The sequence below is a fragment of the Gracilinanus agilis genome, chromosome 2, assembly GCF_016433145.1.
Source record: "Gracilinanus agilis isolate LMUSP501 chromosome 2, AgileGrace, whole genome shotgun sequence".
NCBI lineage: Eukaryota > Metazoa > Chordata > Mammalia > Didelphimorphia > Didelphidae > Gracilinanus > Gracilinanus agilis.
In genome coordinates this window covers 364,814,730-364,831,893 of record NC_058131.1, presented here as the reverse complement: position 1 = coordinate 364,831,893, position 17,164 = coordinate 364,814,730, and the positions used below count along the sequence as shown (strand labels likewise).

At 38.2% G+C, this 17,164-nt stretch overlaps 1 protein-coding gene across 1 annotated transcript in view; it reads right to left on the bottom strand.

Moving 5' to 3' along the window:
• The window catches only part of SH3PXD2B (SH3 and PX domains 2B), a 95,224-nt gene that overhangs the window by 64,816 nt on the left and 13,244 nt on the right, over window positions 1–17,164 (bottom strand). Inside the window, exon 2 of the mRNA XM_044659836.1 lies at window positions 10,177–10,257. Coding sequence (XP_044515771.1) covers window positions 10,177–10,257 — 81 coding nt within the window. The remainder of the gene's footprint in view (window positions 1–10,176; window positions 10,258–17,164) is intronic.

The window sequence follows — 17,164 nt, the reverse complement described above, 5'->3', positions numbered from 1 at the left end:
TCAAATCCCTTTTTAGAGAAGCAGTTCCCCCAAGGTCCATATAAGAGCAGAACTAGGGCTCTAAGTAGGAGAGGGTATACTCAGGAACATGGCAGTGGATCCTTTGTTTCAAGAAGTATGATGTGATGCTGGCTAGCTACATAGTGGATTGGGTGACTGTCATTTTTGTTCAGTCATTTCAGTGTCAGATTCTTCGTGACCCCTTTAGGATTTGTTTGTTTTATCTTTTGGGCAAAGATGCTGGAGTGGCTTGCCATTTCCACCTCTGGCTCATTTTATAAATGAGGAAACTGAGGTCAAAAGGGCCAGATGATTTGCCCAGCTGGCTAGTAAGTGTTGAGGCCAGATTTGAACTCAGGAAAACGAGTCTTTCTGACTTCAAGCCCATTGGCACTCAATCCATTGTGCCATCTAGGTGACTTTATTCATTCACCAATCAGTTCATCTCAGTCCCAGAGGGGAGTTCCAAAGCTGAGAGATTTAAGGCAGGGAGGAAAAGAGACAGTTTCTCCTAAAAATGACTGAACAGTATGATACAGTGGAAAGAATGCCACACTAGGAATCAACTTCCAATAGTGTGATTATGGACATCCTTCCTTCCTTCCTTCCTTCCTTCCTTCCTTCCTTCCTTCCTTCCTTCCTTCCTTCCTTCCTTCCTCTCTTTCTGTCTTAGAATCAATACTAAGTATCCGTTCTAACACAGCAGAGCAGTAAGGATTAAGCAATTGGGGCTAAGTGAGTTGCCCAAGGTCATACAGGTAGGAAGTGTCTAAGGCTAGATTTGAACCCTTCCTAGGCCTGACTCTATAGCCATTATTCTTTACTTTTTCTGGTCTCATCTTCCTCATCTGTAAAATGTATATCAGGAATTAAATGATCTCTTCAGGAGCAACCAAAAATATTCATTTCTGCACTAGAAGTCAGGGCTTAAACACAAAATCAATACAATGTGTGGGGTACAAAGGACCGTTCCAGCTTTGGCACTTACACAATATGCTGCTCCCACTTTCCCATTAAAATCATGGAACTGTCCCTGGGAATATTCCCATTTACACGGCAGATGTTTCTGACATTTTCTGAAATTATTCTGCCAGGTGGAATGATATGGTTGGGCTCAGCTTTCCTCCCACTCCTGAATTCTGCATGTGCCTGGCTGAATCATCACGTGGAGTGTAGCAAAAGGTCATACAAAAGGCAGGATAACAGCAGAGGAAAGATACTATTTGGGCTAGACCTTCCCCCTATGGTGTAGTCTAATGAAAAAGGCAAATCATCATGAGGTCGGAGTCCTCACACAGCTCAACAAATGACTCACTGTTATACCTCCTTGGGCAAGTCGTAGAGGCTCAGAGTGTGAAGAAACTTTATAGGATATAAAGCCCAAACTGTACTTGACCAAGAATCTCTGATAAGTGTTCATTCAGGCTTTACTTAAAGACAACCAAAGAAGAGGAACTCACTACTTCCCAACATGTTCCATTCAACTTCCCCTGGCAATTCATTCCATTTTGGGGACTGCCTAATTATTAGCAAGTTTTCCCTTGCATTGAGTTAATCTCTGCCTTTAAAACGATGTCTACCCTTGGACTCTGATTCTGCTTCTAAGACAGGGCAGCTAGCTGGCACAGTGGATAAAGCACTGTGCCTGGGGTCAGTTCAAATCTGACCTCAGACACACTAGCTGGATGACTCTGTGAAAGTCACTTAACTGTGTTTGCCTCAGTTTCCTTACCTTTCAAACGGGCTAGAAAAGGAAATGGCAAACCATCCTAGTATCTTTGCCAAGAAAACCTCAAAGAGTCAGACATGATTGAAAATGACTGAACAACAATAACGAAGGCCAATTAGAATGATTCTATCCTCTCTCCCATATGACAGCCCTTCAAATTCTTGAAGACACTTAGCTTATTTTTTCTGAAGACTTCTCCAGGTTGCACGGTTCCTTTCAATGATCTACTTAAATCCTCTAACTATCTTGCAGTAACTAAGAAAACAAACAAACAACTATCTCTTTGGGCCTCAGTTTCCACATCTGTAAAACTAGGGAGCTGAATTGAAGGCCTTTCAAATGCTATCATTCAATGACTATACTCACCTCAGAGGTGGTCCTTCTAGATAGAGAGACCCCAAGTACTTAGAATAGCTTTGTACCTTACAAGGCAGACTGAGGGTTGGCAACAATCAAGTCTGGCTAAGAAAACTGAAGTTTTAGGCCAGAACACTTTTCCCTTCCCTAATGTGTTTCCTTGGCAGCTTAGTGCTCCCTCATGACTACTAACCTCCCAGCTCTACAGAGAGAAGTCCTGAGGGCCCACTCCTAGGCTGTCTGCCATTGGCCTAGCATTTTATAACTATGGGCAGTGCTTCAAGCTCTTGGCATCTTGGAGGACTGGCTGGCAGTTATATTCTCTTCTGCACTGAAAAGGCTCCATGTGGGTCAGTGGTTAAATGCTTCCAGTACCAAATAAAAGAAGGATCTCTAAGAGGGAACTCATTGGACTGCTGAGGGAGCCTAAGGAGAAACTTAGGTACATCAGGCTGAGGGACTCCAGCCCATGGCTTAATTCAAATACCTAGGCTTCTCAGATTCCTCTAGCAGATGCAAGAAGCTGTGTCTAAAATAATAGTGAGTAAGCACCTGCTGTGTACACAACATGCATGAATGAGGCACTGTATGGAAAATAAAAGTACATGTGGCTTTTGCCCTGGAAGACTTCCCAAATTCTGGAGAAAACACCTGCAAAGTAGCTATAGGGATGCCTATTATAAAATTTATATATAAATGCCAAGAAAATAGAGCTCTAATGACTCTATAGGTGGCCCCCATTTGATTTAGAAACCACCACATCAATTGGATTCTGTGAAGTAGACTATCTTTTACTTGGTTCAAATATGTTTAATGTTATAAGTAAGAATAATCAAGTAGAGAGTGCCTAGGGTGCTCCCTGGGGCCTCATAAAGTTCTATTCTGATTCCTCATTATGGCATGGAGGCCACCTTTGGGCTCTTGAAGGCTGTGCCATCACAGTATAACAATGGCAGGGGTGCCATGCTGGAAAGGTCTACTTTTAGATGGCCACCTTATTTAAGCAGAGAAAAGTTCATTTCTAGTAGTTCAGTGACTTAGTGATGATGAATATTTTGGTCATAGCAACCCATGAAAAAGAAAACATAAAATGCTGCCTCTATAGGGATTGTGGCAGAACACTGGAAAAGGGAGCATAGGATTTTAAGAATTCCCCATAAGCTCTAGCTTAATTGTTAGTACTCTAAATGTGAAACCTTTGCCTGAGGATCAACCAATTGGACATTTTCCTGGAGGAATTGTATTGATTTTGATATCCTTGCTATAAATGGTATCCAAAAAAGAAGGAAGTTTCAGCTCAATAAAAAGGTGGTGGCTCATAGGTTCTCCCTGAAGAGATAAATAAAAGAATTGCAGGTGGAGTTGGTTTTATCATGCATCCAAGAGGCAATAAGAAACATCATTTCATGGGACATTTGTTCATTTTGTATTGCAGATCTCTTAGCAGGTATTTGTAAAAAGGCCATGATATATAGTTGTAATGGAATACTATTATGCTATAAAAAATGAGAAGCAGGAGGGTTTCAGGAAAATCTGGAAAAACTTACAGGAACTGATGCAAAGTGAAGTAAGCAGAACCAGAACATTGTGTACAGTAACAACTGTGAATAGCTGTTCTTAGCACTACAATGACCCAAGATAATCCCAAAGGACTCATGATAAAAAAATTCCACCAACCTAGAGAAAGAACTTATTCAGTGGGAATACAGACAAAATCATACTATTTTCTACTTTTTTTTGTTCAAGTTTTCTTCCACAAAGTGACTAATATGGAAATATGTTTTACATGATTATACATGCATAATCTATATCAGATTGCTTGCCATCTAAGGGATGGAAAAGATGGTGAGAGAGGGAGAGAATTTGGAAATCAAAATTTTAAAAATGAATGTTAAAATTGTTTTTACATGTAATTGTGGAAAATAATAAAATATTGTTATTTTAAAAACTCTACCATGAAAATAATTGCAGTTTATATATCAATGTTTGTTGTGGAGGGTGAACAGGTAGATAAATTCTATGAAGAACTTGTTAAGACCTTCCAAATTAAATCAGCATATATGTGAAACTAGGTAAGGATGGTGAGGAAACTATTGAGAAATGGTGATCAGGAATAAATAGTGAGACAGGCCAATGACTTGTACATAGAAGCTTCAGGTTTATATATCATCAATACTTTCTTTGAGAAAAGAAGTGGTAGGAGCTAGAAATAGTAAGTGCCAAAAATTTTTTTGAAAAAAGAAACACATTTTAACAGACAGGATACAACTCATTACTGATATGGGGATACTGTTCCTTATGTCCTGAATCAGCCATCTACTTTAATCTTTGCCCTAACAAGGTGATAGTCTACTTAGAATCTCAGTCCAAGTGCGGTGGCTATAGCCAAATCACAAAACTGTTCAAGCAAAGAGAAATTAGTATAAAGCCAGAACAAAAGTGAGAGAAAAACATGGTCTACAATAAAAATAACTACCCTGACCTACTTATTTATAATGAAAATTGTACTGTGGGTGGAAGTAAGGACCGACATAGACAATAACAATTTACATAATTAACCAGTATAAATCAATTGTCAAAACAAGAGCAGAATAGCTTTTTAAGCACCTTAGTAGCCAGACAATTGAGTTACTTAACAATTGGAGAAATACAGCTTAAAATATAAACTCAGCTATAAATTCTTCCAGATAAGGAGGAGATAAGTTTTTGAGCAGTATCACCTTATAAAACAGAAGCAATAAAGGGTAAAATGAATTTAAAGGAAGTCTGGCACGAAAACAAACCAAGAAAAGTTATCTGAAGAGCATTTGAAGGTGAAAATGGAAGGACAACAAATAGAAGAAAAATGGGAAAGAACTGCAAAGATTTTTTTTTTAAACCCTTACCTTTCATCTTGGAGTCAATACTGTGTATTGGTTCCAGGGCAGAAGAGTGATAAGGGCTAGGCAATGGGGGTCAAGTGACTTGCCCAGGGTCACCCAGCTAGGAAGTGTCTGAGGCCAGATTTGAACCTAGGCCTGACTCTCAATCCACTGAGTCACCCAGCTGCCCCGTAAAGATTTTTTATAGCTATTTTTTCCCCCAAGGGCAGCAGGAAACCACATTTTTACTCTAATATAGCATTCCCAAATATACTTCCAGAGGATGTAGAAATAATTCTCTAAAGAGAATAAAGATAGGAAAAGTAGCTGGATTAAACCAAATATACATAGGGGAGATCTGTGCTAAAAGTTATAATTGTAAAGACATTGAGATATTGGAAGGCAGAGGAGATACCAAAGGCATAGAAAAAAACAAACTCAGACCTTTTTAAAATGAAGAAGGTGAGAAAGAGAACATCAACCACTGCTAACCTATAGAACTTCTTTCCTATTTACATAAAATACTTGTGAAATTCATTCACACGAATTGAAAGCATCCACAATGAAGGAAGTCAGATCTACAAGCACTATTTTATAGTAGAACACATCTTTACCATTATACAAATGACCCAGAAGTTAGAGAATACAAGATGTTATTGATGATTACCTTAAAAACAAAAACAAAAAGTAACTTGATTGACTAGAGCAAAATACTTCCTTAAAGACATTCAGATTCTTTGACACTGTCAGATTCTTGAAGCTTCCTGAGGATATTTATGTATTTTGAAGCAAGCCATAGGCTGATGTATTGTAATTTCTTCTTGAGCTATCTCAGAAGTCTACTGTGTCACCCATCTTAGGGACCTTTTTTCATTCCAACAAGGTGCCTTCCATGCATACACCAAAATTATTCAACATTCTATGAATGATATGACAACAGAGGTTATCTACGATCTATTGATTATTGATATATCAGATGAGGCATAAAAGGGATACATAGCCTCACCAAAGGTACTGACCCTGTCAAGTAGATTTAGTATGGAGGACAAGATGAAGAAGTATTCCCTATCCAAATACTCCTGTTCAATTAGTCTGGTTACACTAGGTTCAACAATACTGCTAAGGCTCCTGAATGAGATCAATAGTCATTTAATACATCTACAGAGGAAAACCCTAAAGAATGCCTATTACCTAGATTATGACACAGTTGGGTGGACAACCTATAAAAGCCTGCCCATCTGTAACTTGGAGATACTGTAAATGGACAATGAGTTGGTCCCAGAATTAAACAGGAAAAGGAGGGTGGCTTGTATTGCCTTTTGGAAATTGCCTCAAATTTTCTCTCAGAAACAAAGGGCAATCTTTTTCGTACCAATAGTTTATCAGTTGTTGTACAGCTGTAAGTCACAGGAAACTCTAGTCTGTAAAGACTTTAAAATGTATACCAAACAGAAGGCAAAGGAAAGGTATATACCAGATGTGTGTAGGCTATGTAACACAGAGAGAATAAGATATTGCAAAAAAAAAAAAAAAAAAAGAGTAAGTTGGTCACATGATGGGAAACAAGAACAAACAATAAAGAGCCCAATGTGTGTGACTTATAGGGGGATGCAGACAGGTGGCAAAGGGGATGGGCAAGCATGGTACAATCTGCATCACTGGATGAGGTGTCATATAAATGATTGATGACATCTCAGGACTGGTCAATCAACATGGTTGTGACAAGTGGTGATGACTTTTATCATTGCATCCAAAAATGCAGTATAGATCCTGGAATGGATGTGGGGATCCTTCAGAGAACTGAGAGGACATCAAAAATGACTGTTGACCTCAGAGATCATTTTGTCCAATTTCCTCTCTAAAATGAGGAGATTCCCTAGAGGGAAGAGATTTGCTTAGAGTCATATGGTAAGTTGGCTATCAGAACTATACTGACTTTCCCAAAAGGAAGACAGGTTAATCTGGGAAAGATTCATTGAGGAGGTTGAATTTTAAAGCAGAGGTAAAGAAACACGGTTTCAAATGAGCTTTACAAGTATTTACCAAGTATTCACAGCACTGTGAAGGTCACATAATTATTCAATTCAGTTCAACAAACTTCTATTAAGCACCTACTACTATGTGCAAGGCCCTAGTGATACAAAGCCCCTCCAAAAAGCAACAATTGTCTCTCCCCTCAGATAATTTATATTCTATTGGAGGATATAACACAGAGGGAGAAAAAGAAATACAAGGTGTTCCCAAAGTCCTTGACTTGTGGAACACTCTGTAAAAGCTTAAAACTGCACCAAGATTTGTGGAATGTCCTGTACAGGATAATTTGAGGAAGGAAGGAGCATAAAAGTTAGGAGTAATCAGGAAAGGCCTCAAAAAAGTAATGCTATTTGAGCTGTTTTGTTAGGAGTTATAGATTTTAAGAGGTAAGGGTTGGAGGGAGACTGTACTTAGGAGTTTATAATACAGTTGAGAGAAAAGACTAATTTGAAATAGAGAACATTCTACCAAAGGATATTATTGATTGATACAATATAGATGATAATACTATAGGAATCCAGAAGAAAGGGAGCTTACACAGGGGCAGTGGGCAATGAAGATAACCTTCTTTCTAGCAAGGGAAATGACTAAAGAAAATCACACATCTTCTAGGACTTGTGTCCAGAAAAATCACCAAATTCTTCAAACTAAATTAATTCTAATTTACTTTAATTTATACTTATACCTATATGATTAAATATATCTTTTACAAAGAGAGTGTAGAAAGGGAGAGAATCTCATGAAATCAAATGACATTTGGATATCACACCTATAAATGGGTTTGGGAATCATTGCCTTAGGGATCAACTCCCTCTTTCTGCTCCTTTGCAACAGCTGAGATCAGCTGGTGCATTTCCACTAACCATTTCCAGATTTACACTTTGGGGAGCTGGAGGCAAACGCATTTTCCATGATGAGCCGATGCCTTTGGAATTCCATGCCTTCTTAGGTCCAACGGCCCATCTGTTAATCTTTAGAACATGTTGCGAGCCATACCTTTTAAAAAGTTTTTTAAGACAGGGAAGTCTGGGGCTATTTATGGTAGAGTAAACTCCTTATTACTGTGGATTGTATTAGGGGAAATCTGGCTTCTAACTTCTAACTGATGGAATTAAGCAAGTAAGTGATATAACCTTGAGTTGAAAGTGCTCTCTTTATTTCTTCTTCCTTAGGAAAATGCTGGTCTAGCAAAAGTAAGCCTTTTAAAACCAGTGTACTCAGTTACATTCCTCAACATGGAAAAGCATGAGCCAGAAAACCAATAAGGTTAGAGGAAAAGAAAGCTGATGCTGTTTGTCTTCGCCCTGGATTGTGTTTACGGAACACAGAAGAACTGTAAACAGCTTTTCAACTTGTCCTGAGTCAGCAAATGACTTCATTATTTTGTTTAAAAAAGCATTATGAATTCCCAGATCACCGGGCACACCCATTTTCATGTATGTTGTGTTCCATTATAAGGAATCGAAGCTAATGACCTACCCTCAGAAAGACATGTGCTTTGAGTTGTTTTTTTTTTTTTTTTTCTAGTGCTCAGGATGGGTTTGCATTAAAGTTCAGACATAATCTCTCTCTGGTACTTCTTGTGTCACAGTGTATGCGATTGCAAAACAGCTCTCTAGTTTCAGGGATTCAATTTGTGACCATGGATCATGGAGTTTATTCCTTTTGAGTTAAATGGCTTCCATGGGGAACTATGCCCATGGCTTTGGATTCACTGGTATTTTTCCATCAGTCTTGGTTTGGCCAAATTAGACATCTCATTTTTCCTCACCCAGGACAGTACATTTCCCACCTCTACTGCTTTAACATATCTTGTTACCCATGCTTAGAACACAGTCTCTCTTTCACTATACTTCTTAGAAGTCTTAGTTTCCTTCAAAGGTCCCTCCTGATTCCCCACAACTTCTAGAGCAGATTCCCAAAGTGGGTGCCACCGCCCCCTGGTGGGTGCTGCAGCGATCCAGGGGAGCGGGGATGGCCATAGGTGCATTTATCTTTCCTATTAATTGCTATTAAAATTAAAAAAAAATTTAATTTCCAGGGGGTTAAGTAATATTTTTTCTGGAAAGGGGGTGGTAGGCCAAAAAAGTTTGGGAACCACTGGATAGAGTCTCCCCCTCCACAAATTAATTTGTATGTATTTTATACATATTTATATGTATATTGAGTAGGCATATGGATGTGTATATAAGTACATATATATGTATATATACATATATATACACATATACATATACATACATATATATATAAGTTTGTGTATGTATATGTAGGCAGCTAGGTCGAGAGAGCAACAGGACTGGAGTCAGGAAGACTCATCTTCTTGAGCTGAAATCTGGCTTCATACCCTGATTAACTGTGGGACCCTGAGCAAGTCACTTAACCTTGTTTGCCTCAATTTCCTCATTTGTCAAATAATATGGAGAAGGAAATGGCAAACCATTCCAGGGTCCTTGTCCAGATAAACCTTAAATGAAGTAACGAAGAGTTGGATGTGACTGAAATGATTGCTCAACAAAAACATGCGTGTAGAATGTTAGCATCTCAAAGGCATTTTTGTCTTTAGCTGTCACATAACGGGTACTCAGTAAATGCTTCTTGAGTTATGATACCACCTGAATTAAAGTGCCATTTTGAGCCATATTCAAATATAAATTCAAAGAACTCTATTGAATTTGGAGTCAGGTGACTCTCACTGGGTTCTAACCCTGGGTTTGCTGTCTGCTGCCTCTGTGGCCTTTGGTAAGTCCTCTAACCTCTCTGGACCTCAGATTGCTCATCTGTAAAATGAAGTGTTAGGCTGGATGACCCCTGGGATGCCTTTCAGATCTAAATATATGTTGCTATAAGGATTTGCAAGTCATACTTGGGCTTTTCAAATGATCCACCATTTTATGGTTCCCGTTGACACAGACAACTAGTTGGTCTGTGTAAGTTTGTATTTCGATAATTAAAATATATAACGCGGCAAAAGCAACATGTGAATGTTCTCCTTTGCCACGGAAGCTTTAGAAATTAGGGTGCCATTTTAAAAGCCTAAGAAAATGAAACCCCTTGAATACTTCTGGTAGAGAATCCAATTCCAAAGAAGAGAACAGGATGCACCATGTGGGAAAGAAAGAAACTTTTCCAGCAATCCCACCTCCAGAATAAGTGTTGCACAGGTGTCAACTGCTGAGGTGTCAGTATCTTTACCTGTAGGTCAAAGAACTTGCTGTACCGTCGATAAATGGCTTCAGTGGAACCACTGGACCAAGTAACTTTGATGATGTAGACCTGTGGGGACAAAAGGAAGAAAAGAGTTAATAAAATCAAGATCAAAACACATTTACTAAATTAGTCCTAAAAATAAGTTAAATGATTAAATAATAAATTAAAATATGCCAGGCACCATGCTGGGTGCTGAAGATACAAACAGAAAGAATGAAATAATCCTTTCTTTGGATGAACTTATGTTCCAAAGCAGGGAAGAGATGGGAGGTAGTGACAAGTACATGTATTGGTAGCTCCAGAATAAATATAAAGAGAATTAATCTAAATAAATACAAGATGGTTAAATATATGGCAGTTAGAGAGGGAGGGCCCTAGTAAGTAGGGGAATCAGGTAAGACTTTGGGTGAAATGGTGGTACTTAAACTACAACTTGAAAGAAGCAAGGCATTCTCTGAAGTAGAGATTAAGAAAAAGGGCACTCTAGGCACAAGGGACATCTAGTATGAAGGCATGGAGATGGGAGATGGCACGCTGGACGGAACTGAAAGGGCAGTTTGGTCTAATCAGAGAACATAGGAAGAGAAGTGCTTTTACAATGAAACTGGAAAGGTAATTCAGAGCCATGTTATAAAGGGCTTTATAAGCCAAAGAGAGCCTAATCTACAATATTATATAATGCTACACAATAAATATATAATATTACATGTAAATATTAATTTATATACAAATACATATAAAAATGAAGATCAGATATTATATGTAGTATTCCATATCCATGGATCCCCCCCTCTATATATAGGTGCAGGGAGAGGTATTTCCTCATATCTCTTTTTGGGGGGCAAGGTTAGTCATGATTTTGTCTCATTCTGTTTTGTTTTGTTTTTTTTAAACCCTTACCTTCCGTCTTGGAGTCAATACTGTGTATTGGCTCCAAGGCAGAAGAGTGGTAAGGGTAGGCAATGGGGGTCAAGTGACTAGTCCAGGGTCACACAGCTGGGAAGTGTCTGAGGCCAGATTTGAACCTAGAACCTCCTGTCTCTAGGTCTGGCTCTCAATCCACTGAGCTACCCAGATGCCCCCTCTCGTTCTGTTTTTGTACTTAATGCTTAATAATATTTGCTATGTTTTCCTTATTGAATAAAACAAAGCAAATATGAGCATGGCCTCTAGCTTGCTCTCATTCTGTTCCATATTTAGCTTCAATATAACTTCATTTTCACAACCTCCATTTTGGTCCAAGTTATTTTTGCTTTATATGGGGCTTCTACATATATATATATATATACATATATATATATATATACATATACATATACATACACACACACACACACACACAAAACATATACTTAGCTGGTCTTTCCTTGGCCATCCTTTGATATTAATGAAATTTTAAGATCATCTCCTAAGTACTATGCTCAATGCCCTGTCATAACTACTATGGAAGATATGAGTTAAGTATATGATAGGTTCTCTATTCTCAATGATTGTAGTTTAGTTTGGAAAATAAGACGTCAAGTTATAAAAACAAGGTAACTTTGATGACTGAAGGATTGTTTTGCTCTTGACAAAACAGGGAAACTTGGGAGAAGGAAGAGTTTGGGGGATAAATATGGCCATGTTAAATCTGAAATATTTATGGGGCATCTAATTCAAAATGTCCAATAGGTGCTTAATTATATGGATTAAAGCTCAGAGGAGAGGAATGGATCTAGAAAGCTACAAATTATGATCATTAGACCCAAGGGAACTAACAAGCGTGTATAGAAGGAAAAAAAGAGAAAGTGTAGGGAAAAAAAGAAGCTTGGGACAGAGCCTTGGGGTACACTAATAATTAAAACATGGATGGATAAGAATCTAGCAAAGGAGACTAAGGAGGAGAACAAAGAGAGAACAATATTATGAAAATCTAGAGAAGAGAGGATGTCTTGAAGAAGAGGGTGGTCAGTGGTGTGAAGTATTGAAGAGAGATCCAGAAGGGTGAGAACTGGGAAAAAGTCATTGAATTTAGCAATTAGGAGATTCTTAGTAACTGTGGAAAGAGCAGTTCAGTTGAGTGTCATCGATTCCAAGGGGGTACGGAATTAGTGAGACTAGGACAAGGTAGGATCAATGGATATAGACAGTTTTCTCTATGACTCTGACTGTGAGAGGGAGAAGTTCCATAGCTTGCTACTATGAGGGGATGGTAGAGTCCAGTGAGAGTTTTTTTAAAAAGAGGAAGACCTGGGCATGTTTGTAGGCAGCAGGGAATGAGCAAGCAGACAGGGAAAAACTGAGGATCAGAAAAAGAACATGATTTGGGATTGGGGGAGGGAGGCAACTGGTTTAGAGAAGATAGCACCAAAGATACAACTAGAGCAATTGGCTTTGTTCAGGAGAAGGATCACTTCTTCAGCAGACCAGAGGAAAAAAGAAGGGAATGGGAGTGATGTGAAAAGGTTTTTTAATGTAGGAGAAAAGAGGGAGTTCAAGGCAAATGGTTCATTTTCTCAGTAGAATATAGGACAAGATCTTCCAATGACAGGGTTCAGAGTGTGACAGACTAGAATAGGGAAAAGAAGGTTTAGAAGAGCTGACATTCAAATTGCAATGAGAAGCAATCAGGGATTACTCATGACTTCCTCCACTGATGCATCAAAGAGCTGTTCCATAAATTAGTTAATGGTTTTAAAGAGTTATTGCTATGGAGCAGTTAGGTGGTTCTGACAGAGAGCCAGACCTGGAGACAGGAGGTCTTGGGTTCAAATCTGACCTCAGATAACTTCCTGGCTGTGTGATCCTGGGTAAGTCACTTAATCCCAGTTGTCTAACCCTTACAGCTCTTCTTCCTTGGAACTGATACTTAGTATTGATTTTAAGACAGAAATTAAGGTTTTGTTTTTTTAAAATAGTTATTGTTTTTAAAGAGAAATGATTGTCCGGTGGTTTCAGAGATTTGAAACCTTAGAAGGCCATCTAGTTCAAGTCTTCACATTATAGATAAAGAAACAGAAACCTAGAGGCTTAGTGAGAAAGCCAGACAACTCAACACCGGCAGACCCAGGATTTGAACTCAGCTCCCTTTTCTACAAAGTAAGTGTCCTTTCCACTGAAACATGACTGGTGATGAGCACTCCTGACCTCCTTGGACAATAGGCAGCTTGCTCATCCCAGGGCTTGTACCAGGAGGCTATTTCAATTTGGTAGCATTTAAGTTAAGCTGGTATATTCAGGGTCATCTTCATTTCATGATGAGAGTTCTTAGTAGGATATAGGACTAGATGGATATAAAAGGCACCCATTCCTTTAGGGAGAGGCAGAAAAAGTATTGGAAAATCAGAGATAATAAGATACTATACCACTAAGAAATTTAGGAATTGGTGCCTTGCCCCTATCCTTTCCTCACTTTCCTAAAACTCTTAACAAGGAATAAGAATCTCTCTTTGGTTGAAAGGATTTCCATTACCCAAGAGATGCTTTTTCTTTGTTTTGTGTTTCAGGTAAATGAAGAAAGGAGAGAGGCAAGGCAAGATGATGACTTTCCCTTAAAAGCTCAATCTATTCCTTTAGAACAGTGGTTCCCAAACTTTTTTGGCCTACTGCCCCCTTTCCAGAAAAAATATTACTTAGCCCCCTGGAAATTAATTTAAAAAATTTTTAATAGCAATTAATAGGAAAGATAAATGCACCTGTGGTCATCACCACCCTCCTGGATTGCTGCAGCACCCACCAGGGGATGGTGGTGCCCACTTTGGGAATCATTGCTTTTAAAAGTACCATGGACACCATGAAGGCTTCACTGATCAAGAAATAACTTCCTCCCTACTCTTGCCAAACCAGAATAGGTTGCCTTTACCTTAAATCCTCCTAGTAAAGATCCCAAAGCTGATATCTTGAGTGATTTCCTTGGCATAAATCCCACGAAACATACATGTAACCACCTACTTTCTAAATAGCCTCTGCGTCCCATAAAAAGGAATTAAAGAATCATGAAAAAAGAAATTGAGCCAAAGATCAAAACAAACAAACAAAAACCTACTACCATAACCAAAAAAAAGGTAGATTCCCATAAATGGAAAAAACATTTTGATTACACTTTTCATTGCTGGGTTGTTGTTTACAATTTCAAAGTTCTGTAGGAACAGTTCAGAACTATGAAAGCTTTCCTAAATGTTGCACTGGAACCAAATTCACATTTCTAACATTTAAAAGATAAAATTCCTATTTTTTATGAAAATTGGGTATTCTGAGGATTATTCAAGGTTTGGGGATAATCTACATCTGTTTTTCTCTAATGGCTAGAATAATCTTTTGCTAGCTCCTTTGCACTCTTAAAAATATGTTGTTTTGGTTTAATTATATGAAGAAAATCTGACCTCACAGAGGTATGTAGTTGAAAAAGAGGCAAATAATGTCTTAATATTATTATAAAATTAGTTTTGACCTCAGGAACTCTCAGGCATGTGCTGGCCACACTTTGAGATCTCTGCATACTTCCCCCACTCCTCTCCCATGACTTTTCTTTTTTTTTTTTCCCACAGCAGCATGAAGTTACCAAGACCAAATGTGTTAGCAAGTTGAGTAGGTTTGCAGGTTGAGCATATCTCAACTTTTGGACTTAGGTACAATAGACATCTAACCACTGCACCACCATTAGAAAATCCTGCTGATTATGATACAAGAAGGATTATCATTCCTGACCTTCAAATGTAAAATAATATACTTTATCCATATCCTTTGTTGGTGGTCCTTACTAATAAGGATTAATAATCAACACTTTAGAAGAGTACAGTTAAACAAGCAACCTCAGAGGCCTAGAAGTGATTTCATGACCAAGTTAAAAAAGAAGTCTTGGTATAAAGATGATATATGGCAGGGATTCTTATTCTGGGAGTTCCTGTATATAATATCCAAGGGGTTCAGGAATTTGGGTGAGAAAAAAATTACTTCTTTAGTTTCTTTGAGTCCTTAGTTTCAGCAACTTCTAAAAGAAATGTAGCATTTCCTTTCGTTAAACTGTTGTTGATCATCCTTTGTTTTGGAAGAGAACCAATGACATCATGGGGTGATGACTTGCACGTGAATTGTATTTAAGTAAGGACAGAGTTTCACAATGTCATTAGTCTCTCTCTCTCTCTCTCTCTCTCTCTCTCTCTCTCTCTCTCTTTCAGAGTCATCCAAGTCCAATGGTAAGACAAAAGTCAAGACAACTGGTGATGACTGGCATATTTGATGTTTGACCAAGCTCTAAGAGCTCCCCCATTTGTGCTTCAGTTGCCTTTATGGCCATTGGAACAAATTGTTCTCATCCACCCATTCTACCCGGGGATGTCTTCATATATTTGTGGTAGATATCTCCCTAACTCACTGATGGGTTTGAGGTCTCTCAGTTACCCTCAACCTGGTTTATCCTGTCTGCTGAAATGGTTTTAATGGGCTGTGGCTATTATGAATGTTATAGTTTTTAGAGCCACAAGTGAGAACTGGGTGACAGGAAGACACCAAATATGGGTGAATAATCTTGTAAAGGTCTTGGCAAGCCCTCTCACCAAGGTGTTAGTCCTCTCTGAATACCCCATAAACCCCAATTATAATGTAGACAACAAATCTTAGTCTTTGTCAATCCAACAATAAGCATTTATTAAGTATCATGTAAAAGGTATTGTACTAAATTCTAAGGATACAAAGAAAGACAAAAGGTAATCCAGGTTCTTAAGGCTCACAGTCAAATGGGGGAATCCACAGTGTAACAATTAGCCATATTTGTGACTCCGTTACCAATGGAAATCACAGATATTTTCATGTCACATTAAACTAACTGCAGCTATCCCAAAAGATCATTTATACTCATTATTCCTTCAAAATTATCATAGTTATTAGACCCATGTCAGGAATGCACAGGATCAAGGTCTTCGCATCTATGGGTTGTATTTCATTATAAATAGTTTTTTTTATAATCCTGTGTATTTTATTTTGTGCATTTAAACATTATTTTGAGAAAGATTCCATAGGCTTTACCAATCTATCAAAGCAGTGTATGACACAAAAAAAGTTAAGCACCCCCGATATAGATAAACATAGGAAGATGAAAGAGCAAAAGAGGCATATATGATATGAAAAGAAGAGTGAAGTGAGAAGACTGGAATGAAAGGAAAGAGTTGCATGTGTGGTAGAGGAATAGGTGAAGTGAGTAAGTCATGCATATGATCATATAGATAGAGTTGGAAGGGATCCAAGAGGTCATCTATTCCCATATTCTCATTTTACAAATAAGGAAACTGAGGCCCAGAAGGGTTATACAAGTAACGAGCAGCAGATCCGGATTAAATCTCAGGTTCTGTGACTCCAAATCTAACATAATCTCTATACCATATTATGTATGATAGAGAAAGATAGAAGAGAAGGGGAAATAAGTTAATTCAACCAAAATTAACTGCCCATCGCATACAAGACATTATGGTAGACTCCATCCAGAAGAGTTATAAAATTTAGATAAAACATAGTTCTTGATTTCATAGAACTCAGTCTAGAAGGAGGATAAAGCTCATGCAAAATAATAGACAATAGACATAAATACAACAGAGAGATGTAAAACAGTGATATATAAGATATATAAGTAGATGAGGAGGGGTAACTACATAGATAGAGCACCAGGTCTGGAATTGGGAGAGCCTGGGTTCAAATCTTGCCTTACTGCTCCTCTGTCTTAGAACTGATATTAAGACAGAAGGTAAAGGTTAAAAAAATAATAATAATAAAGAGATGGGAAGGATGGAAGTTGCCCTTGAATTGGGCTTTACATGAGAAGGAAAAAGTGACTCAAGACTCCATTCAAATTCTACCTTCTTAAGGATACTTTTCCCAGTCCCTGCCATAGGCAGCTAGGTGTTGCAGTAGTTAGAACACCATTCCTGAGGTCAGGAAGATCTAAGTTCAAATCTAACCTTAGAAATGAGCTGTGAGATCCTGGGGAAGTCATTTAACTATT